Source organism: Falco naumanni, chromosome 7 (genome assembly GCF_017639655.2).
Source record: "Falco naumanni isolate bFalNau1 chromosome 7, bFalNau1.pat, whole genome shotgun sequence".
Classification (NCBI taxonomy): Eukaryota; Metazoa; Chordata; class Aves; order Falconiformes; family Falconidae; genus Falco; species Falco naumanni.
Window position 1 is genome coordinate 5,039,607 of NC_054060.1, and position 24,984 is coordinate 5,064,590.

The 24,984-nt window shown below is 40.4% G+C and overlaps 1 protein-coding gene across 1 annotated transcript; it reads left to right on the forward strand.

Moving 5' to 3' along the window:
- On the forward strand, positions 1 to 22,668 carry AAGAB (alpha and gamma adaptin binding protein). Its single transcript, XM_040599683.1, has 10 exons — positions 1 to 112; positions 7,893 to 8,083; positions 9,026 to 9,122; positions 9,920 to 10,009; positions 12,310 to 12,393; positions 17,136 to 17,218; positions 17,915 to 18,008; positions 18,814 to 18,918; positions 19,439 to 19,488; positions 20,011 to 22,668. Exons 1-10 carry the CDS (start codon positions 40 to 42, stop codon positions 20,086 to 20,088), a joined length of 945 nt encoding a protein of 314 aa, XP_040455617.1. The 5' UTR covers positions 1 to 39; the 3' UTR covers positions 20,089 to 22,668.
- Positions 22,669 to 24,984: the final 2,316 nt, after the last annotated feature.

The following is a 24,984-nucleotide window of genomic DNA, read 5'->3' on the forward strand; positions in this document are numbered from 1 at the left end:
GGTAGCGGCGGGGCCGGAAGGGGCGCGGCGGCGGACGCCATGGCGGCGGCGGGGCCCTTCGCGCTGGTGACCAGCTGCGCCGCTGGCTTCGCGGCCGAGGAGCTCGTCAAACGTGAGTCGTCGTCGTCGCCTCTGCGGGGCCCGGACGGGCGCAGCCGCGGGGCCCCGGCCCGCCCGCAGCCGCAGGCCTCGGCCTGGCAGCTCCGAGCCCCCATCCCGCGCCCTGGGGGCGGCCGCGCTCCCCTCACGCACCGACCCCAGAGCGGCCGAGGCCGCCAGGGAGCCCCCCCCGGCCCCCGGGCCTGCGCGTTTAACCACCTGCCCTTGAGGAGGGCGCCAGGGCCTCCTTATCGCTTCAAGGAAATAAGCTATTTAAGAGAGGTGGTGCAGAGCCGCAGGTCTTGTATTCAGTAGCCTGAGAGCAAGGGGCAGGCAGCACCACCACAACCGACAGGAAATAAAAGCAGCCCCGCATCCCAAAATGCTTTGTTGTCTGCTGGCCACTTGCCATGGCTTAGATGGGACTAAGCCATCCTGAGTTATACTTGGACTAGGTAATTTGAGAACTGCCTCGATGCTGAATAAAAACAATACTTTGGAGAATATCAAATGAAGAACAGATTCATGAGACCATAACGTAAGGTTTGCTGCTGGCTGTTCTAGTCATTCACACACAGTGCAAAAATGAACGTCTTTCATTGGGACATGGTGGCCCAGGTGGGCCTAAAAGCAACCAGAGCGGCTCAGGAGTATGGGCAAAGGAAACCAAAGGCAGACTGCTGTCCCTTTGGTTTCCTCTTTCCATTTATGAAGGAAACAGACTATCTTGGACCTTAAGAATGGTAAAATTTTCAGAATTCCTGGTGGGTCTGAACTCTTGGTTTACTTAGGCTCGCTTTCATGCATTAGACCATTTGTTGTCCCTATAGAGAAGCACAAAAGAGGGAAAGCTAAGAAAAAATAATATTTCTGCAGTTGCTGGAATTGTAGATCACACTTAGTCCATATCAAATACCTAGAATTCATTCTGTAGGAAGTGATTTTCTTGGAACCCCTTTTAGTTCCTCTTTTTATGGCTTGAAAAAGGGAATGGAAGAGAGTAAGACCCAATAGAGAAAAATTTGGTGGATTTTCTAGTCATTCTAAAATTGCAGATTTCAGGAAGAAGTTGCTTAGATCTTGCTGGGTTTGCCATTAAAACTTATTACTATAGCCTTACTTTTTAGGGGACTGTCATGAACAGTTTTGTGCGCATACTAAAATGTATAACTTAGAACACCCTCCATCCCCTCTTCTAGATTTGTTTCCAGCCACTTCTGAGTAAAATTTTAGGACTTCATATAGCACAGGGCTGTCCCTAGGGACTGGCTCCCTCCATCTCATTAAATCACATTTTGGAACAAGAGTAACAGTACAAGGTCTGCTGTCAAAGGCTATTCTGTCAAAGCAGCTGGGTTAATACTGAATTATGTAAGGATTCCATACCAAAGAATCTTATTATTGGTTGTTCCTTATTTTTGAGGAAGGGATAAGCAAATTAGAAGGAATATTCAAAGTTCCTGTAGGTTTCTTTTGATTATTTTTTGTAGCAAAATTAAATAAAGGCAAGCAAAAAGCTTCATAGAAATGCTATTTAATCTGAGAAAGTCTTAAAACTTAACTTCTGATTGTATTTTCTTAAAATGGTACTCACTTTGAAATGTCTACCTTTCCACTGTTTTCTAGTGCCGAAACTGGAGTCTTACAGATAGTCTGTGTGTCCTCTGGTAGGATTGCTTCACAGAAGACATTAAAATCTTCCTGAAATATGATCATTTCTTAAAATAAAAACCATGAGAATTTTAAGTGCCTGCTTTGTATAACAAGTGAAATTACATCAGATACAGAAGCATAAGCAAAACAAACATTGTAAAACATTCAAGGACATACCGGTAAGGACAAGGCAGCTGTGGCTAGGCTGGAGAACTTGTGCTTTTACAGCATGAAAGCATCACACCAGATTAAAGGCACTATTTGATAGTAGTTTAGCTGAATGCTGAGAACCAGACCATTATATTGGCACCTCTGAGGCAGTAGAGTGTTTGAGATATAATATGTATGGTTAAATATGCTATTAAATACTGTGTTGGTAGGTGTCACAGCACTCTCCAAGCTATCAAGCTGCGACAAGGTCTTTTACCATCTCATACCAGCATATTCTTCATAGAATCCCTCTGCTGCCTTCTCATCTTGCCTCATCCAGGGCCTGCTCTCTCTTCCCTTGCGTCTTCCTCAGCTGCTCTCTCTTCATTGGCTCTCAACCACTTAAGTTAATTAGCCACACCTGCATTTTACCTACATCAGCCAACCCACCACCCCTGAAGCCAACCCACAGTTGTATATTATCAATGCTGATTAACCCAGCTTCATTCTTCTACAATTCCCCCGCTTGCTTTTTTTTTTTAACATTTCATACCTTATGTTTTTAACAATCATTACAACCCTTTTACAAATAAATTTTTCATACAGTCCTCTAATTCCTCTACAGGTAGGAGCCATACAGCAGTCAGGCTTTGTGTTCATAACCGAAACATGAAACAAAGCCCTCCTTATCGGTATTATTACTGCTTTTGCCACTGTGTTTCTGGCTTTCTCTGGTACATGCTCTTAGTAGGCAAACCCCTTTTATAAGTAGAAAGAAGCTGCTTAGAGCATTCACTGTTAGGATATACATGAGAACCAATTTCTCCTGCTGCCTGCCAGAATTTTCCAGGCTAATTACAAGGCTTTTCCCGGTGTTTTCATCCTAGTAAGTAGGAAATGGCTTGAGAATGAGAAAAATATTATAGTACATTTGCTAGATACACTTTTATTCTTTCAAGTTTTGTGGGATGCCCTGAATGCTTTGTTTCACTGTATACTGTCACAAAACAAAGCTATTTAAAATGCACAGAATAGGACTGGCTTATTTCAGTTATATTTATCACAAATAAAAGTGGAAAATAAAATTGTTTTAGGTTTTAAAAAACACTGGCCAACAGGTGAATACTATCTGACTCGATTCCCCACCCCCCCCCCGTTTATGACTGTTTACCACTCCCCTCCTCCCCCACAGCATATTTTTGAGTTCTCTTTACTCCTTGTGTAATTTGCAGGAGTATTTTTTATGGCATATTCCACCAGGTGGCTCTCAAGGCCCAGAATGTGAGAAGTGCTTGGTGAACATACCAACTAAAAGGGTTTGGGATTGTTTAGGGCATTGTAGAAGACTGGATTATGTTCTTACAGCATGTAATCAAATCTGAAATACACCAGGAAAAGTGATCAGTATCTTAATCCAAGCAGCTGCATAAAGGAGTTGCAACGATTCTGAAAAAAAGTTGCTATTAAACACACAATATAGTAGAAGTGCTTAAATACCAGATGGGTTCAGAGAACAGGGAGCACTGCGCCAAGAGGCAAGAGACCTACCTCTGGTTCTTTCGTTATTACTCAGCTCTTTTCTGAAAAGTTATTTCTGGTCTCCAGTTCTTTTGAAAAAGTACTTGCTGTCTCACACTTATAGAATATTTACTAAGCTTCTGTATTACAAAAAGGGAATGGATGTTAGGTTTTATAATTTTGCCATGCCCTCTTCCTTGTTTTTTGCATCATTGTTTACATATGCAAGAACATGAAATTAAAAGTCAACAAGTTTAGTCAGTAAAATGAGCAGACATTTATGTAAATACTAAAATTAATTTCTAAAAGTATTGGTCAGAATTTTGTCCACTTTATTAAAAGTTACAGATAGTCGTGAGTGAAGAAGGGACACAACTAATGAGTTTGCAAAACACAAGCTAGTGACTTTCTGGCTGGAAGTAAAAAACCTTCTGGACAGATTCTACAAAAGTTTGGAAGTTCATTGAGCTGTAGCTCATCAGTCACTATCAGTTACTGGATTGAGCCATAAACTGATATTGTATGCCAATTGCTGTTTTATTCTTAAATGGTTTTCTGATAGAAAACAAGCAAAGCGAGTCGTGACCTGGGATAAATTGGAAGAAGAGAATTGGCCATGTCCAAAAAATGTGTTGATCTTTGCGTAGGTGAGCGTTAGTACAGGGGCTTTGGAGGTTGCATAGGTGAATACTGCCAACTTACTCAGGAAATAATGGCCCGAGGATGATACTGGAGCTAGCTTAGAAATGGCCTGCTTGGTCCCTAGGATCAAATAATTCACTGTAGATGAGGAAGAGTGTGGGACACTGAAATAGAGGATATCTTAATTAGTATTCAGCAGTTATTGATAAAATTGTGAAAGTTATTTCAGTAAAGTGTCCAGCATTAGTAGTTGCCATACTTCTTAGAGGACCTTGAACTCTAAATCATGTTGTTGAATGACACTAATTAGTGCTCTTTTGTGGCATGAACTTTTCCATGCATGTTTTTAGTACTCTCTAATGGTGATGCATTTGGTGTCTGTTTGCATTCCTGTCATCCAAACAAGCCAATTCTGCTCTATGAAAAGGCAAGCTAATTAAGTCAGCCCAGTAGGCCTGCCTACTGTTGTGGTCAAAGCCTGACTCAGTTGGTTTTCCAGGCTCTTTGGATGGCAAACCACTAGCACTTTCAATGGCTGAGGAGTTTAAAATTAAAAACAAATAACTCACTAGAGATAAGTTTGAAAGCCACCTCCTTTTGCAGTGTTAATTTTCTAGAGGTTTATTCTGTATCCACATAAAACTAAGTGGGGTTTATTCTGATGAATATCTCTAAATTAGATACGAAACAATTCTGGCTGAATTTACTTTTTTCATTAAAATACAGGCTGTCTTGGAAAGAAATTTCTGGAATCCAGGGGTGGTGGCAAATGTAAAACTAGTTCCGTCATGGAATATAACCTTGACAACTCAGTTTGAGTTGCAGTGTGTATTTTTTTATAGTCTCTGCTTGTTTTCTAAAGGCCAAAACCTAATTGGTCTAAGTGACTTTTGTGGAAGAGAACTAATCACAAGATACCCAGACTGCATTTAGTTTCCTGCCATGAGTAATCGGGCTGTTGTGCAGTAATTTCTTCAACCCTACACGCAGGCTGAGACATAGCAAGTCTGAATCCTTTCAGAAAGTTCCTGCAGTCCTTGGAGTTTAGTGTGCGCAACATCCATTTTTACTGGGAGAGAAATTTCACAGGGGATTGGCAAAATCTCTTCAGATGAATGATGGGTAATCAGAAGCACAATGGGATGAAAGAAGACTGCTTAAAATACAGGAACAAGTAGCATGCAATAGGAAATGGGACACATCCTCATTCTTCTAGTTGTACTTTGAGGCTTAAGTTTGTCCATGAACTCTTTTGTAAGAAGAAAAAAAAAGCACTTACAAAGTAAATGTGAAAATTCTTTGCTATCAGCTTTTGAAAATTTTTTATAAAAAAAGTTCTTTTCTTCTGTATTCCTGCTAGGGTGGCTAACTTCACTGAAATAGCTTTTGAATTGATTTTCCTTCCTCACCCTGTTTTCCTCTCTTAGGCTTTCTAAGTCTGATTGCAGATTTTCTGGGTTTCAGTAATTTCTCTGGGCTCCTTTATTCTTAGCTTCTTGCAGCATTGACTAGCAATTCTCTTAGCTTAGAACTGATTTTTATATAGTTATTTATTTTTAGCTGTCAAAACACCTGTGAAGGGAAATTTAAAACACATTTTGTTTAGCATTCAAAACCTCTAAACCAAACATCTGGTTTCCAGGGCAGAAAATTAAGATTATGCCTGCATTTGGAAAGCTAGGCGATGGATAATTCTGGAAATAAAAGGTATCCCTGTGTTCTGGACATGAACAGTAACATTGTCTGCCTAACCTGTTTCCTCTCCCAGTTTCAGGAAATTGTCAACGTTTTATTCAAGCAGAATGAAAGCTACCTCCATGGGCCCAATACCTGTTTAAACATAACTCCTGGTCTAGTAGCAATTGGCACATACATAGTCCTATTTACCAAAGACACAAAACTGCATTATACCACATATAGCACTTAACTAGTCATTCGTAAAGCTCTTGTTTCATGGCAGAAAAAAAAATTGTCATCTCCCAAAATGCCTTTATTATAGAAGAGAATACGTACATTAAAGCTATAGAATTTGTAAAGTGCCATAGTGACATTTGATGATCTGTTTTACTAGTTACTGGGGGGGTGGCGGGGGGGAGCATGAGGAAGAACGGGCTTGATATATTCGCGTAGCCTAAATTGAAAAGCTTGAGTTAAAACACTGAAAAGCTATTCTCATGTCTCCGTGGAAGATGACTGCATAGGTGTTTGCTTCAAGTCAGCGGTGCATAATATCAGCTAATGCAAACAGGATGGAGATACCTGCTGCAAAGTGACTGCAGTGTTACAATGAAGTATTGCAGGGCAAGAGGAGATCCACATGTACAAATTGAGATAAGCATGGGAAAACAGTTTCTCTGTGCCACTGGAACTAGTGTGTACTGCTTAAGAGTGATTTAAAGAGCTGGGAAAGAATGAAAATATTTTAGTGTTACCTGTTTTGGTTAGCTGTATTGATAGCCTCTTCCATATTTATGTGAACAAGATAATGCTGTAAGAATACAAAGTTCAGAATCAAGGTTTGTTGGGATTGACTCAGTATCATCATCCCCTGGCCCCAAGGAGACATGGATAGTCTTATCACAGCATAGCTTCTGACTGGAGACCAATTACTATGAAAACTATTGTCATCCAAATTAAAAGTTCAGACTTAATCTGGAAAAAACATGTAGATTTGGCACTTTTCCTTTTTTTTTTTTTAAAGAAAACCAGACAGGAGATTCCCTTCCAGGTTTCAGTTTCCAAGGTCGATTTTCTCAGATTCCCCGTGTCATCTTCCTCACTGACTGCTGCAAATAACCCTTCTCATTTAGAGCTCTCCTCTGTGCAGCCTTGTGCACCATGCTCGTTCACCAGTTAATCTCAGACTCTGCAGTCAGCTGCAAAAATCGTTGAACCTTTTCTATGGCAACCTTGGCAATGGAATTTTCCCGATTTTTTGTTGATACGGTACAGAATTTCAAATTCTTTTCTACACTATTTGGGGAGCAGCCTGTTCCAGAATCTCCAGGAACATCTCTCAGTACCTTTAAAATATGACCTTTAAGATCTTTAAAAACCAAAATAAATACATGGGTTTTCAACTCTTCTGATGCCCAAGGCAGTTTTAGATGACTGTCAGTTTTCTATATAATTAACCTGTGGTTTAAAGTGTCCATAAGTTTGTCCAGCTAGAACATGGTGTTTTGCCCTTTCCAGCAAGGTATAGATGGGATGCTCTGCTACTAACTATAATTCAGCTCCACCAGGTGGCTGTCATGCTATGAGAGTGTACGCTGTGAAGGTTGCTACGAGCACATGAAGGGCAGTGTTTAACATTACATTATCAAAGCACTGCCTTGGATTTTAATTGTTGAACTCCTACGTAGAATTTAATGGGAATTACAACTGAATTGTAGTAACTTGGTTTATTTTCTCATTAGTTACCTTCAGGTTTTGGTCACAGTCAAACAGTTCTTTACATCTGAATGAACATGCAAGGTTTATTTCTGCTGTAATAAAGTCTACGTATTCTCTCCATACATCCTGTTTACAGGTAGGGAGTTTGAAGCTAACACTTCAAAAGGCATTTCTAGGAAAAAAAGGCTTGCTTTCTGAAGAGCTTCTGTACCACATTTTATTTTGAAATCCAGAAAACAAACTCTTCTGAAAGCTAAATAATAAGCTCTAGGACAGAGGAACAAATTGAGCATGAATTTTTAAAGATCTTAAATATATAGTGGTTTATTATAGTAAGTGAGGATGGCTCTGTATTGGCATTGTACCAAGCTTCTCTAGACAAATTATTTTCTTGATGCTGGTTTTAATCATCCATCTCATTTTCTTTTCTACAGGTATCATAGGAAGAGATGACCTTACTGTGGGTGCAGCTACACGTGGACAAGTGAATTTTTACCCCTGGACAATAGATAATAAATATTATTCTGCAGATATTCACCTCTGTGTAGTACCAAACACATTTCTTGTTACTGGAGATATTGCTGAATCTGTGCAAGCATTCGTTGTGTACTTCGACAGCACAATAGTAAGACTCTTCTGCTTCCCTATATTGCTTTATCTGTACAGTACGGTTGCTTTATCACAGCAATAACCACAAATTATATGCTCTTCATCTTGTGCCATCCATTCCTTTTAGGCTGTTCTATTAATTGTCAGTAGATCAAAGTTAAATTATGCCTGCTAACAATGGAAGAAGTTCCCTTCCCTTTTACTATTATACTCCAGCTGGAAGAGAGGTTTTCAGGATGCAAATATGCCACTAAGGCAGTTCCTCCTCCAACCTACCACCTCCAACTTTACTCCTAGCTGATGCTAGTTCAAAAAGGCTGCTTTAAGATAGCCAAGAATGTGAGCTAAACGTAAGGTTCAGTGCTATCATTTTACCCAAAATTGGTTCTCCTAAGCTGGCAGGAGTGAAAACAATGCTTTAGCAAAAGCCAGAAAGATTCTGAGGCAAAAAAATATTCTAAATAAGGAACTGTTTTTCACCACAGATGGGAAAGGGTGCATACCACGCGTTCTGCAAAGATACCATTAACCAGACATCTCAGGGCTGTCTCAGAATAAACTAGAGCAACGGGAGTAATTCATCAGCCCCCATAACATCCACTTTAGTGTGGAAGATGGAGTAGCTGCACATTAAACGCAAGACATGCTTAAAATGAAATACTCATGATTAGCCTTCAGTAAAAATCTTTACTAATCTACATGAGGATTACATAATTAATATTAAACATAAAAGGGAGGTCCAAGGCAGTAGGATTAACTCATCTGTAAGGTGTCAAGAATCAGTAGGAAGTTGCATATAAGTCAACTTCCAGTAGAACACATCTGAAACATACTTGATATGCAGCCTAGCATATTTCCTTACTTCATTTTATTCTAATACTATTAATGATTTAAAAACTAGTTTAAAAGTATTTGAGGATGTGTTCCAAAGAACTTTTTTTTTCCCTCCTCTATATAGAAATCTGGACTTGATAGTGTCTCTGAATGGCTTCCCCTGACAGAAGAGTGGTTACCAGAAGTCATGATCCTGGTTTGTAACAGAGTATCTGAAAATGGTATGAAACCTGAAGTAGTTCCATACTGGCTTAGAGTTATTAACCCTGTATAATGATTTATTTTCTAGTTAAATCAAGGCAATTGTTTCTCAAAATACCTGGGTGAGATTGGGTTTGAGATTTGATTGAGAAGAGCCAGGTTATTCTCGTGACCAGGAACAGAAGTCTTAATCTAGTTGTGGTTAAAACTGAACCAGATTTTTACAAGCTTGCTTAAAATGAGCTCTTTGTATTCCATTCCTAATAAGTATACCAGAATGTACTGCAAGGTAACTAAAAAGGCATTTGTGTTACTGGATGTGCATGACCCCCTCTGGTGAAGAGGGAGGATTACTGTTGGTTGCTTAACTACAGTGGAAAGTACATTCAACATTTTGACCATTTGGACATTAAATACGCACGTTTGCTTTGGTTCTCAATTAGCATATGCGATACAATAGCAAGCTGTAAGGTGCAGGTATGTCCCTGTAACTTAATTCAAATTCAAGCTTAATAGAACGTCTTCATTCCCCGTGGCACTTCACAGACATTTTCCCTTTGAGTACCCACTGCAAAGCCATTTGATTTTATGGTATTTTAAAAGAAACAATTCAAAGGAGGAGTTTGTTTAACTCTGGAGTTTTTGGAATGAAATTCAAAGTGAATGGAGGACCTACACCAGCTACTGTATACTCTTTCCCCATACAATCCAGAATAAGCAAACAACTATGAGGGAATAAAATGTAGCTAAAGATTCAGCTGCTGATGCTAGTCTGAAATGTATATGTTCAGTATGCATTTTTGTTTCCCAAATTTAGGTGTTAACAGACAGAAAGCTCAAGAATGGTGCATCAAGCATGGCTTTGAACTGGTAGAACTTAGTCCTGAGGAACTGCCTGATGAAGATGGTAGGACTGCTACTTCTGTGTTAATGTTTAGAATGAAAAAAACATACCAAAATATCTTCTAAGCAATTGCAAGGGGGCATAACTTTATTTATGTGCTACCTGATTACAGCAAGAAATGCTTCCAGTTGGTGAGGCTTAGTCCCAGCTATAAAAGGTCAGGAGGAGGAGGGGGTTATTTCCTCCAAGAAATTCTATTTGTCTCCTCCCAAATACAGCTGCTGTTTATATAGCACCTACATAAAAATAATATCTGCTCCTTTTTCTGGCACTAATCTTAGGACTATATTGACAGATCAGAAGCATTTATATTCCACTCTGGAAATCTAAAGAACAACGACCAGAGATGCACAAGGGCATGAAAATTCTTATTCTTTTTAAAAGACTTTAAAAACTATTGTACCTACCAGAGAAGATAGACCTTATTCAAATAGTGACACGATAGGTTGAAAATGAGAGACTGTTAAAAACATTTTAGAATAGCATGCACTGTTACACAGGAAATAAACCAGTTTCAAAATCACTGGCTGACCATATGTTTATAACTTGAAAAATCCCATCAAAGTCAGCAGCATGATGTGTGATGTTCCACTCTTAAAAAGTGACTGTGCACTTCCTGACAGCCTTATCAGCATCAGCCTTATCTCCTCATTACAGAGATAGAAAAGAAGTGTTTACATCTTACCTCTATAGAGCCAAAATGAGATAACCGACCCCATTTCCAGACTTGAGTGGAATTAGTCACTAACATTTGCTCTATTTCAGGTTCACCAAGTACATAGCTGTCACCAGAAATAATGTAGTCTAAAATCCTAAGCCAGAGCACAAGTCCCACCCCTTCTGTCCTTTAAAGGCCTAGATAAAAATCTAAGCTAAGAATGCTCCTTGTCCCCGTGCCATGTCTTTAAAGAGGTGCTTCTTTTTCGCACTGTGTTAGTCAAGGAGGAAGGGATACACATACCTCTGATGGATAGAAACCAGAAAAATCAGAAGTGCATACCTCTTAGACTACAGTTTTCTTATGAAGTGCTTTAAAAGGAAATACTAGTAGTAGTAAGTCAAGTTATTTTTCTATTCAATAGTTGTTGTAAAGAACAAGCTATTTACCATTTAAATAATATAAGTAATAGGAATAATAGGATGTTAATCTGTGGCATATTTATATATATTCTTTCATGGCTTTTTAATACAGTAGTTGATTCACTGTGACTCACGCATAGGAGCCATTGTGTTCCAGTGAGTAACATGTTTGCCCCATAAACATGGTGTGTGAATTACAAGAGATACAATGGATGCAGTAAACATACTGGGCCGATATCTGTTTACAAATTACAACATTTCTGGCAGCTCATCACAACTGAGCTGGAGCACTTGCTATGACTACACTGTCAGTCAGTTGTTTGTGCAGTAAGGACAAGAACCCTAAACTGAGACTTGGTAACAACTCTGATACAAAACCGAACAACAGTATCATAGAAGGCAAAAGATTTGATCTAAGGGTTGATAGGCAGCTTTAATTTAATTTTTAAAGGCAGTTTCAATTACTGCACCTGTCCCTGAGTCATCTTAGAAGAGTTTGATTTTTAAGCAATTACACTTCTGTATCCAAAGGGTGTTTTTTTTTTTTTCCCTATTGCTTTGTGAGACCTGCACAAACATGGGAAGCTGACTAAACTGAGGAAATGGGAAAACTGACTTTATACAAAGTGGTGTCAGATCTATTCAGAAAATAATTTGAAGTCCAAATAGTGCTTTTCATAATCTTTCAAGTTACTGTAATTCACAGGATTACTGGAACATTTGGAATTAGATGTTGTGGAGATAGCTTTACAATGACAATTTTCATTTTTTAAAAGTGTCACACCTTTTCTAAATGGTTGTCTGAAGTTCTTTACTTTCTAAAGGAAGGAAAAGTAATTCTAACATCCATTTTGTATGCCATTCAGCATTGTAAAAGATAATGGGGTGAAAGATGCCTTGCTTTTAACAGCAACTTAAAAATTGTCTGTTACTATTAAATTTACTTCAGTTATTTAACGATGTAGGCCTCATGCGACATACCTAACAAAACCCCACTCCGAATTTAGATTTCTCTACAAAAGGCTGAGAGGTCACAGCTCATACATAGTACCTGGAAGCCTAGATTTGGCCGTTCACGAAGCAAAGGCAAGAAATCTGTGTTTCCTAACAGAAGTAACTTACATTGAGTAGGACGGGTTTAGACACACACTTTCTTACTTTCAGGCATGTCATGCTTTTTAGTCTAATTGTTAGGAGAGCAATATCTTTGTCTTTTGGTTTAGATGACTTTCCAGAGTCCACAGGAGTGAAACGAATTGTACAAGCCTTGAATGCCAATGTGTGGTCCAACGTAGTCATGAAGAGCGGTATGTAACAGTTCCTTTTATATGAATTCTGGAGAATGCAGGGCCGAGAGGGCTTAGTATTTTTAGCAAATGTGTAAACTGAGCAGCTACAGTACTGCTGCAACTGAATCAGTATGAAGAGAACTAGACCACTCTTTTTACATGGAATAGTAGGGTTTCAGGTATTGCTTTCATTGTCTTTGGATGACAGAGAAACTCATAGGCAATGGATGAGATTTATAACTGTTTCAGCATCTGTTCCTGTGCCCTCTGTATAACTTGCTCCCTACCAATAGCTTGAGTTAAATATTCCACTAACTCCTCAAGTTTGAATGAAAAATGAAAGCTTGTTCCATCAGACTCTTAGCAGAAAATAGCTAGTCATTATCAGCTTTGTCTAAAGACCCGATATATGGTTTAAGTGTAGAAGTTTACAATTCCAAATTTGTTACTTTTTAAATTTTTTTTTCAAAATGGGGATGAGAATTGAATACCAAGTGTGGAAATGAGATTTGGCAAAGAGTGATTTCACATGTCTGTTGAAGGACATACTAAGTGCATTGCTGGAAGGACTGTCTTCCCTACAGAGAACCCCACTTGAGTACATGGAAGTCACAGAATTTTTTTAAAACAGTGCAAAAAGCAGGCAAGCCCAGATGATTTCCTGAAGATAATTGATTATCAGGTAGAGTTAGAAACTTGGAAAAATCACTTTAGGGATAGACTCATTAGACAACAAAATGCTGTGGCTAGCCCAGGGTTACTGCAAGTGTAGATACTTCCATTTACTTGAAAACCATTAATTACCTTTCTAATAACACAAGCTGTTGCAGGAAATGTAAGAAGATTAAAACCTTGTTGAGTGCTTGGCCTTACATTTCTTCTTTCACAAAACCTTATCCCACTAGCAAGTTGCCAATGTCTGTCTGCTCCCTGTTGTACAATTTTCCACCGCTGCGGCTGCTTCCTTCCTGCGTCTTTTAACTGTGTAATGTTTTCAAGTGCTGAGTGGCTTCTACTAGTTCCTGTAACTGCAGGATGGTTACTGGGGCTCAGTAGAACTAGAATGAGAACTACTAAACTGATAATCTTTTTTAATTTTTTTTGTTAATATTGTAAATGTCGTAGCCTTTTGAGTATTTCTTATACCACATCAGACTGTGGTTAAGGTGGATTCTAACTTAATGTAACCATTGTAGAGAAATAGGTAGCCATTTGAGATGGTGTGAAGTTGTCTCACTAGTGTTAAATTGTTTTCTTAGCATCATTATTTCCTGCATTTGACAGATGCCAGGTTACAGAAGAACAGAACTTAGTCACATGTTCAGTTCTTCATGGGGCGGAAATTCCTGTGCATCATTGGTGTGTTCTGTAAAGGTCAGGCTCCCTGAAAATCCAGATTTTCTGTCTCCACAGTACAGAAACCACACAGCGTTAATGCACATTGCTACAAAGCCCTCAGGAAGTGAGCTGTATTTGGAAGTTGTTGCAACCTGACTATGCCTTCAAAGGGAAATTGTTGAGCTCATTTTACTTAAAATAAAACTTTTTACAACCTGTAAAGTACCTTTTGTTTTCAGCTTCCTCCTGATCCTGGAAACTGGCTGCCACGTAAATCAAACTTCAGATTTTCTAGCGAATTGGCTATAACTGCTGGCCGTTTAGAAACCACACAGTCATACTTCACATGAAGATTTCTCATAGAGTAGGTGTAGTAGTAAATGTTTATAGCGCTGTTAATTGTGGCTATCCAAAAAGCCAGTGTTACAGCATTGCCTTACTTCAGCTATCTGTATGAGAAGTTTACTGACAGCAGGAATAACTTTTTTCAAGTACAAACATTAAAACCATGTTATTTTAAGGTGTTTTATCTTAAACCCAAAGACAGCTCTTCTTAAGTTACAAAGTAGGTTTTTTTTCCCACACACACCTATTAGGAAAAAAATCAAAAGGTCAGGAATTTTATTCTAACTATTAAAGACATTGATTCTTACACCAATTCATAAAAAAGGTATTAATTATAATACAGTCAAATTATAAACATTTTTTCATCAATTAATACCATATGCTTTGTGAGTAAATAAAGCAGCAATGTCTCTAGCAAAAGAAAAATAAGCAGTCTTACCTGAGAGTCTCCAGAGGGCAATTCTCTTTTGTAGTTGGCGTAAAGTTGTTGGTTCTCCCGGCCTCAGAGCTCTCTTCAGCCTGAGAATCAGGTGGGTTTCTTCCCTTTGTGTGCAAGAGCACGAGGAGTTCTCCAGCTAACATCTTTCCCCCCCCCCACAAAGGTCATGTGCTGCTGTTGTCCTTATCTGTCCCTTCGAGAGCAAAGCTAGTTGGCCTGGATATCAGGAAGAGAAACAACCTAGTGCCCTCTGAAGGGGGCTGCTGGGCTCCTTTCCTGCTTAAATACATGCTTTATTGGTCCCAGCTGAAGCTGGTTACCTAGGGTGGGGCCAGTAATTAGCCTGGCTCTCTTTACAAAAAATTAACCTGATTTAGGAGGACTGTTTAGGCTTAGTAATTTAAAGAAATTATGAATTTTGACTTTTTCGTTCCAATTTTGTATGGAAGTCAGGATCACCACATGTCAGCTAGAGGCACGCTATGGAGGAATGGTGGATGAAGGCAGCGGAAAACATTCGCTATGAAATGAGCATATGTGCATCTCGAAGCCATGCTCAGAGCACGGTGTAATAGAGCTCTGCAACTATTAATGGGTGACACCTGTGAAACTACAGAAACTCTATCATAATGAAGCCATCAACTGTTACAATAAGCCGAGTGAGATAATTTTTGGCTTTGATGCTGTAAGAACACTGTGTAAGGCATCAGCCACTTCCTGAATTGCACCCAGAAGTTGAAATAACTTTTACATCCAATAAAAAGAGTTTATAGGAAGGCTTTCAGGCTTTTTCAAGGGTGTGCCTGCAACCAAGTGTTCTGTCTGCCACCTCCCTAGCCATGGATCCAGAAACAAATAGCTGCTTTTCAGAGATCCCTGCTGTAGATTCCAGTTGTAACGGGGACATTTTGTAATGATGCTGGCTGAGGTTATGTGTATGTGGTGGTGGTGGGGATGGAGCCACTGCTGGTTTTCTGTACAGGATTAACTTTCTCTGTAGATATGGAAGAGGCACGTGATTAGATCACTTCATCCACCCCTCTGCCAATGTGGGAATGTTCTCTCCCAAGTACGTTCTGGACTGCAATGTCCAGTCTAGCTTCAGAGGACTAAGAAATTGGCTAAATGCTGATCTTTACAATTTCCCAAAAGCAAGCTCTTTGCTCAGTCTGCTGCAATTTGGGGGGGTTGCAAGTCCCAAACTTTTATCACTCAATTGTCTGTTAATTCAGCTGGCAGACTTCACGGGCTTTCACATCCTGCAACTGAAGGTTTTTGAGGCAATTAATTCGGCTAAACTGATTCACTTCTTCCCAAACCTTTGGCGAGTGATCTGTTAAAGCAGTAAAACAGTGTAAAACAGGGCCAGTTGAAAGAAATACCTGCTGGGGGATGTGGGGAGCACGAGGGGAGGACTGGGGCAGGACACACATTAGCCTAAGTACACAGTGAAGATTATTAAACAGGAAATGATGTCTTAGTAATTCTCTAATGGCAACATGTTTACATGTTTTCTGGATAGCTGATGGTTTTAGTTACACATTCAACTCTTCAAAATGAAGTTTTGTATAAATGGCAAGTAAATTTGGACAGTGCATAAAAATTACATCATCTCAACATTTGAGTCTAGAGCTTAGTCATTAGTGCAATAATTTAGAACACATTTTTTTTAGAAAGTAATATTAATCTTTCTTCTGGCACAAGACATTGTTCCCTGGCTATCTGTGGTGCAACAACTTAACTTTTATTTCTTTAGTTGACTAAAATACTAAGATTTTCAGAAAAATCTCCTCTTGAGTTGCTTGTATAACTGCAAATATTTGCTACTCTATGCAAGGCCAGCTGAAAACATGGCTTAGAAAAAACCCCAAACTGTCCTAAGATCACCTAAGATCATTTTTTTTTAAGTGAAGTTTTAAAATACAGTTAATTTAATTCAAAAATACTGCACTGCATCTATTAGATGGTTGTTTAGTTTTAGGCTTGAACTTAACTTTTCTTTTTAGGTTGGATTTTAAAATATCATTGAAATACACAGTAGGTTAGCAGATGCGGAAAGCCCAAAGCACCTTGCAGTGTGAAGAAACGTTGGATTTAACGGCTGGGTCCTTCCACGAATTCTGAATTAGATATTTAAAAATTGCCTTTGCCATCACTGTAGTGCTCAGCCTATTTAGATAATATGTGTACAAGCAAAGGCACTTGTTGCATTTCCTGTATCTAACCACAGACTTGGTGCTGCTTCCCATGGATGGTGAAACCTGGTCCGCTGCATGTCTGTAATAGCAAATGCTGCTTCTGTATTTTGAAAACTGCCTTGTTTGGAATCAGAACAGATGGTCCAGACGAACTCCTCACAGAGCAGTGACTTCCAGTAATAAGAAAGAGTCACATCTCGTATCGCGTACACATCTATTCCCTGTTGGTAATATTTAGCAGTAAATGTTGTTAATATAGTTTTTAAAAAACTTACAGAATATAAAAATTTTCTGCTTAAAATATATTTTCAAGTGCATTGACTCAGTTTTGCAGGGTGCTGTGTATCTTCCCTAAAATATTCTCTGTCCCAACTCAGCAGTTAGAACTATTTGTAATAATATTGCATCTTCAGCCAAACTAACAGCTGTTTTGTTTTTAGACAGGACCCAGGGCTTTGGTCTTCTCAGTACATTGGCGGGCGCGAACCATAGCGTTGGGTCAGAAGAGAACCAAGATAGAGAAGTAAACAGTAATCCTTATTTCTTGCTCTTTGCTCGTACTGTTTCTGGTGTTGCTCTTCCCTGTTGTCATGCTTGGTGTAGTGGTGGCAGCAGCTTTCTTTTTTTCCCTCTTTTCTCAAGGGATGCTTCGCAGCCTGTTGGAATGTATTTTAAAGGACATATTCGTAAAGTCTGAAAAACTCTGCATTTTTCCTACAAGTCTTCCTGAAACAGTTGCTCCTAGGAGCTATCACCTGATGGCTGGGAGCTTGCTGTTTTTCAGGACATTGCCACAGAACTCATCATGTTACCTGAGATGTCCAGTTCTGTGCTCAGTGTTGGGTGTTGATCACACTGACTTGTGCACTAAATGTTTTATCCAGACAACTCACTGGAGCCAAGGAAAGATTGTTAAAAGCTCCATTCAAAATGCTGTTTTTCATCTATATCCAAGAGCTGTACTTTGTGCAAGACAAAAACTATCACTTGATTTTTTTATTTAGAAAACAACAAGAAACCTATCATAGAAAACCTTGTAGTACCTGTTTACAGTGTTGTTAAAGTGGCTTTTCATAATACAGGTGGTACAGGTTTTGCAGTAAGTAAAAGTTTAAGATAAAGCATAAGTTTTGAAGTGAAAATGGGGAGCGCCTGATTTGCTGATGGTGCTTTTTAGGTGCATTGTTGGATATTCTACTGTCTGTTTGTTTCCTGACAGTCCAAACCATCAGCAGCAGACAGAGAAGAATCCCATTTGGACAGCAGAGAAGATGGAGCTAGCACAAACAACCTACAGACTGACAACACTGTAGGTAAGCTTTTTCTTTGCTTGGAAGATTCGTTGGAGCAGGCACCCCCGGCTGGGATGGTCCTAGAAAGCCATTGGCTGCTTCTCAGCAGAAAGTGTGGCCTAAGTGTGCTTGCCAGAGCCTGTAGAGGCTAACTGTTGTGACTTTAGGTGTTCTTCTTGAAAAAATGGGCCGAGGTTTGGATAGGACAGAGCCCCTGCAGTACTAGGGACTGGAAATGTTCAGATCTGATTTTGTGCAATTTCCTGACGCATATATTGCATCTTTATATGAATAAAGCTTCAAGCTTTATGGTTGCAGAGAAAAATCATTGCAGTTTGGAGGTGAGTGAAGCACTGTCTGCTTGGGTCAGTCCTAAGAGGTTCAAGAGTTTTGAGCTACAGGTCCTTAAATAATTGCACTATTCCAGGAGATGGGACTTTCTTGCAAGTTGTATTGTGGAGATCTTCTAAGGGTTGGGTGATGGTAGTTGTGGTCTAAGCATAATCTTTAATTTACTCTGTGGCTGTTCATAGACAGATCATTTTATAATAAGCAAGAAACCTTAAATATTGGATGAACTCAAAAACACTCTTGTAATCTAATGTGTAAAAATTAATTACCACTGTAATTATGCCTTGAGTTGTCTGTATGAACAGTTGGTTCTGTATGAACAGTTGGTAAATGAAATGTTTCTTTCCTTCCTGTGGGGTTGGAATTTGCAAAGGGGATTTGCAGATCTTAAAATACTGGTTTTATCAGAAAGGCTTTCATACCTGCTGACAAAACAATAATTTACCTTAAACCAACCTATAGGCATTTATTTCAGATCCCCTGTTAGATGTGGACATTCAAGAGTTAGCCAGCCTAACCACGGGAGATGGTGACCTGGAGAACTTGGAAAGGCTGTTGTCAAAGCTGAAAGAAATGAAAGGTAATGTACTAGGGAGAGACATACTGAGCTACATCACCGGTTCTGATGACTGGAAGGCATAAAACCCAGTGTGTATGTTGGGAAGATTGTACGAGTTCCTGTTCTCTTATCTGAGGTTCTTTATAAGTAGCTGATCTTTTCATTTATTTGCCTGTCTTGATAGTGCTCTTGAAAGAAGTAATTGCTCAGCTGACAGCTGTTGCACTCATTTTGTTCTCTGTGAACTAATGCTGCAGTTTTCTATAAACACTGTAAGAAGACTTTATATTTTTTTAGCTCTACAACTGCCTGCTAATCCTGCAGTTTAAAGCTGCACATGTTTGAGATAAAATCCAGTGTGCTCAGAAGCATCAGCTTTCTGCTGTTTGGGAATTGCGATTGATCTTACTAAATAAATAACATTCCTTTTTTATGATCTTAAATTAGTTTCTTGGTAGTCCCCCTAAAAACAGCTGCAATAGGCATTTCTCTCCCTGCTCACTGCTGAGGTTGACAGCCTATGTCATGTTCTTTCCCACAGATAAAGCAGCAGCGTTGCCTCATGAACAAAGAAAACTACACGCGGAAAAGGTGAGGTTTTGAAATTGGCATTGGAATGATTAAAACCAGGGGTTTTATTTCTAAGCCACAATGACATCTCTACTTGTAGAGTTCCTGTATTAAGAGTAGTAAGAACAAACTGCACAGCCTTGGGGAAGACTGTCTTGTATCTCCCAAGAACTGAATAACAAACCTGGAATTTTGAAATGCCAGAATGGGCTTTCCCCTTCCAAAATTTCTGAAACAAAGGCCCTGCAGTCACGGGGGGTGTAAGCCAGCTTCCACTTAAGTCAATGGAAAAGTCTTGGATCTCAAGAAAAAATTAATCATGCCTTAATTATCACAAGTTTTGTATCACATATTCCTCCCATGAATTCTGTTGCCTTTGTGTTGTTGAAATGTCTTGACTTCAGAGAGGATTAGCATTGTACTTAGAATCTACGGCTGCTAGATTTAGCTGCTGCTCAGTTTCTGATTTTTGATGGTAAATGAAAATATTCAGTCATTTGAGGGGAATTTTTCTCCCTTTCCCATCTTGTTTTCCATTGCTAGGTGGCCAAAGCGTTCTGGATGGCAATTGGAGGAGACAGAGATGAAATTGAAGGTCTCTCCTCAGATGAAGAAAACTAAGCTCTTCTGTAGCTGTAAGCGACAGAGCAATCCTAAAAGAGCAATCTTTTCCTGCAATGAGTGTTTATTGCGAAAAGCCCCATTTAGCTTTAGTTGCTTTCTTTGGTTAAAGGATTCCCCGCATCATTGTAGTAAGTAACACATTCCACAACACCTGATGGTTAGAGTGGTTTTGTCTGACTGTTCTATTCTCTCTCAGAGAATTTTGGAAGGTGATGCACGCAGTTACAGGAAATAATAATTTGTTTACATTTTTCAAATTAACATTTTTATTGTTTTCTCTTTTGAGTTTAAATAAACAAATTTACTACCAGTTATCTTTCCCCATATGGCTGGTGGTTATTAAGTGACTGCTTAATTCTAAACTCAACATTTTCGATGTAGGCCTGTTTGATGTTTTTATGTAGCTTTATAACTGACTTACTAGTTAAAACAAACCAGATTTATATGAGCCATGAAGTGAAAGTTGCTGAATTGTGCCCTATTGAGGGATGCTCTGCCAAGGCTGCAAGGTTAATCCTGCTGAGTGCCAAAACTATTAAAAATGGCCCACAGGCTCCGAGTTCTGTTTTTGTCTGTAAGTACGTGGTCCTTCCCTGGAAAGGCAGGTGTTGCGCCACACTCCCTGGGTTTCCATTAGAAACTAAATTTGGGATTAAATGCAAGACTGAGTATTGCTGCTGTTCCAGGGGGGAAGATCCCTGCCTAAACCTTCTGCAGTGCTTGGCCTCCGAGGCCTAGCAGAATGCACAGGCCTTCTGGTGGTGAATTCTGTCCCAGACAGCTGAAGAGAAAAGCGTGATTTCAAAAACCCTACACTGTCACCTGAGGCAGGTATTACAGACTTACGCTCCGTGAGAAGGCACCAGAGTAACAAGTCTCAGATGGCTGCTTCGTGGCATCAGGCATTAGAAAAAACTCCTTCGTCCTCAGATGTGGTGTGTTCTCACCTTCTGCACAGGCAGGCGGTCATAGACTCGCTGGAGAGTATAAACACGCAAGGCACCAGGAAAACAAGGAGGAAGGTGTGGGCTGGTGGGGGAGGAAGAAGAGAAAAGGTGAACGTCAGTCTGGCTCCTTCTCTGCTGCAGTCAGCTGTCAGATACAATCTGTGGACCAGCGGGAGGAGGTAGCCGGCAGATCCCCTGTTGAAGAACCAGGCTTTCTCTGCTGCTTGTCTGGCATACCCTGGGAAACGACATGTATTTTCCCCCAGAGCATTCCTTATCAACCTGAAAATACACCACGTTAAGCAATCTTCCTCAGAAATTTCGAAATTAACTTTTCCAACGTCTGTTTTTTTGTGACAGTAAATTTTGTGAGTCTTGAGACGATGGCTTTCCATAATTTATTTGATAGCTTTAAATCCTGAAAGCACTTTCACAGTGGTTCTTGACAGTCATTGCCTCTTCTTTTAAGATTAAGCAAAGATAAAATAATAAGCTTCTTGGACTGCTGTAAACAATTTCCTGAGTAAAAACTGCAGCGTTTTCAACTCTAAGAAATAGAACTGAAGCCTTGGCTCGTAGTTTGAGAAGTATCTCTCATACAAAGACTGAGCAATAGCTTTGCCATAGTAAAGTACCTATTTTTTAAGAAGCAATGTTCCTTTTACAGCGATACATGTACAGATGTCAAGGAAGCACATCTACCAGGGCCACCTCTGCCAAAGCGAGCAATACAAAACAGCCGCCAGGCTTTGCTGTGATGTTGCCAGCTCCTCCCGTTCTCTCCTCCTTTTTCCCCAGCACAGAGAACTGTGGTTCTAATAAAAGAACTGAAGGTGGTTCCTTCCAAGTAGGGAATGGTTTTCCATGTTTGCCTCTTGGTAGCTGAAGACTTCTTTTTTTTTTCTTTCTAAATACTTACTGTGCAATAGTGATAAATGGCAAAAGCACAGAGTGAATTAGATGAAGGCAGAGAAGAAAATAATGCACATGGATACTTGGTAAAAACCAGTTCTTTAGACGTGTGATGTACATGTGACGGTTTATTTAGTAACATTATACAAATTAAAATAAAGTTCTTTCCTGCCTTTTTACGAGGTAGCAGCATCTAAATTCCCCATAAATGATGCCTTATCCAAGGAATCAGAATTACCAGTTGGGGAACACGCTTCTTCAGCCTGTTACAAATAGGAGGAGGAGATTTGTATTACAGGAAATACATCCTGGAAGGAGTCACAGCTCTTGGTTTAATGACGAAAACAAGCCTTTGAAAGCACAGAAGAGGCATTGACAGGACAAGCAAGCATGGTTTGACCAGAAGAACAAGGAGGCTGGTACCGTAGCAGGAAGGCCTGATAGCCACCGTGCCACAGGGAAGGCATCCGCGCTGCTTCTGCCTGAGGTTAGCAGAACATTTGCACAGACAATATTTTGGTGGAAAATTTGATAACATAGCAAGAACTCTTTCAAATGTATTTTTGTTGTGTATGTCTGTCTTGTTTGTAGATGCAGCCTGTGCTTTAAAAAAGCACAGTTCATCAAGGTAGGAAGTATAGCTAGAAGAAACTAGGAAATAGTTTTAAGGATCATTAAGGACTATTGTATTTTTTAATCAAAGTTTTCTTTGCTGGCAGCTTGTTTTTTGTTTTGTGGGTTGTTTTGTTTTGGGTTTTTTTTCTGAAGAGAGGCTTTGGGTTTGGCTGCAGAATTTCTTCACATAATAGATGTTAGAGAAATTAATAAAAAGGGGCATTAGCAGAAAAACAAACCTGAAAGTTGTTGTGTCTTTTACTTAGTTTTTCTTTGTATGCCACAGCATTGTTTAGCAACAACAAAAGAATTCCCATCTTGGTTTTCAGTTTTGGGTTGGAAGGCACCTTAAAGATCATCTAGTGCCGTACCCCTGCCGCTAGGTCAGGTTTTAAGTCCTTGTAACAGTTTTGGAGGTGTTAGCTTTCGCTGGTACTGGTACTCCAGTGCTGAACTGGAACTGCTGTGGAACAGCTCTGCAGTTAAGTTAATGCACTGTGGCTAGATGTAGCAGCTTTTCCCAGGTAAAGATGGTCATGAGAGCATCTAGATATACAGTAACTGAATCGTTAGACACAGTTTTGAAGGAAAACACGATGCTGCTTCAGTGAAAATGGCAAGCATTGGTTTCTGAGTGTGGTCTTTGCAAGAAAGTTCAAAGGAAAGTAATTGCATCGGTGTTTAGCAAAGAGCATCTGAAAAGGGTCACAGCAAACACGCCAAATGCTGTGGAGGCCCTTTAAACTAAACAGAACCGAAGGAATTGCACTTCCAGCATTAGCCATGGCACAACAATCACTGAAACTCATGAGAACACACTGTGGCCAATTAAACCTTGGAGGCTCCATCAGTCTAGGAGTTCCCTGCACGACTGCCTGCAGTTCATTCTCCCCGAGGGTCCACAGCGGCCACATGAGCAGCTGGTGGCAAGAGAGCGACCGAGCAGGGGACGCAATCAAGAACAGAGACTGAGCGTGCGAGAAGCAGTGAAGGAATCAAACAGTATTTAAACATCGTCTTCCCATCGCTCCACACTGCTGCTACGTGTAGCGGTCAATGAAGGGCCTCAGAGAAGCCACCCGGCCGGGCAGCCTGCACTCGCGATGGCACGGGCACGCCTGGGAACGCCTGGCTCTCCCTGCGCGCGGCTGGCAGCCCGCTGCAGTTGGCATAACCCCCTGGCCTTAGGGCTGGCTTAGCTCCCCAAGTCACCTCCCACCCCCAGCCCGGCAGCCTGCCTGCTCCGGTGGAAGCCTGTTCTGCACGGCAGCGGGCGGGGGGAATCCTCTTGTCTCTCCACCTGTGTTTGCTTGGACACTTGCTAATCTAAAGGAGCATTTGCAGAAGGGAGTTAAGAGTTCGTGGCCTTAGAGAAACTCATTCAGGAGTCAGTTACGACTCTGTATCTATTACAAATGCGGCTCCATCGCCTTCAGCATTCAGGTTTGGTAGTTTTACTAATCCATCCTTAAATACAGCCAAAACACGCTCTAGTTTTCCTGGCCTTGGAAGGCTTTCCATTGCAGTACCGCTGCTCTCTGACCTGAGGAAAGGCGCTTTCGTTACGCCGTCTGGTACTGATTTTGTTACCTATATGAAACAGGCCATACAGCTTCTGAGGCCAAGTCCTGTCTTTCTCTGTAGCCAGTTCTTTTTGTGATTAAACTAGTCACTGGGTAATTATAAATACAATACATTGAGAGTAAAATTAAACTGACAAACTGCAAGTACGTGCCACTGTTTGCTAGTCAACTTCCAACTCTGACTAAAGGCTACAGGAACGTTTGTCCTGAACACCCACAATTAGTAGATTATAGGAAAAAAAGAAGAAGGGAAAAAAAAAAAAAAAAAGATAAAAAGGTTTATATCCTTTGTAAAGTGGGTGCTGTGGTGTTAAGGCTCTGGTTCCCAGCCTTGGTGGGGCTCGCTGTCACTGCTTCCACCTTCTTCCCTCCCTCCCCCCCAGCAGCCTGCCTGGTGCAACCCGGGGAGGAGAAACCCCTCCTCTGAGCCAGGAGAAAGCAGGCAGATGGGGTGGAAACCTCAGTCCAGAGCCACCCGTCTCCAGTGTTAAACCAGAGGCCTGCCCCGCTGCCCTAGCTTCAGAGCAGCTGATCACCGGCGTTCCCAGTTCTGGTCCGGTGTTCCCAGTTCTGGTCCGGCATTCCGGCGTGGCTGTACAAGCCAGGCTGCACTCCTCAGGAAGGTCTGGGATGGCACTTGGCGCGACTTCCCTGCCAGTACAGACCCACTGCTTTTTACCCAACTTTTGCCTGAACTAAAACAGCCATGCAATGTCAATTATTTTTTTATATATATATTTTTTTGCTAAGGCTTTGAGATTTTTCATTTATCAAACCTGTACTTTGCTTCAGCTTCCCATTTTCAGCACAGATGAGAAGACTGTGATACTGAAATC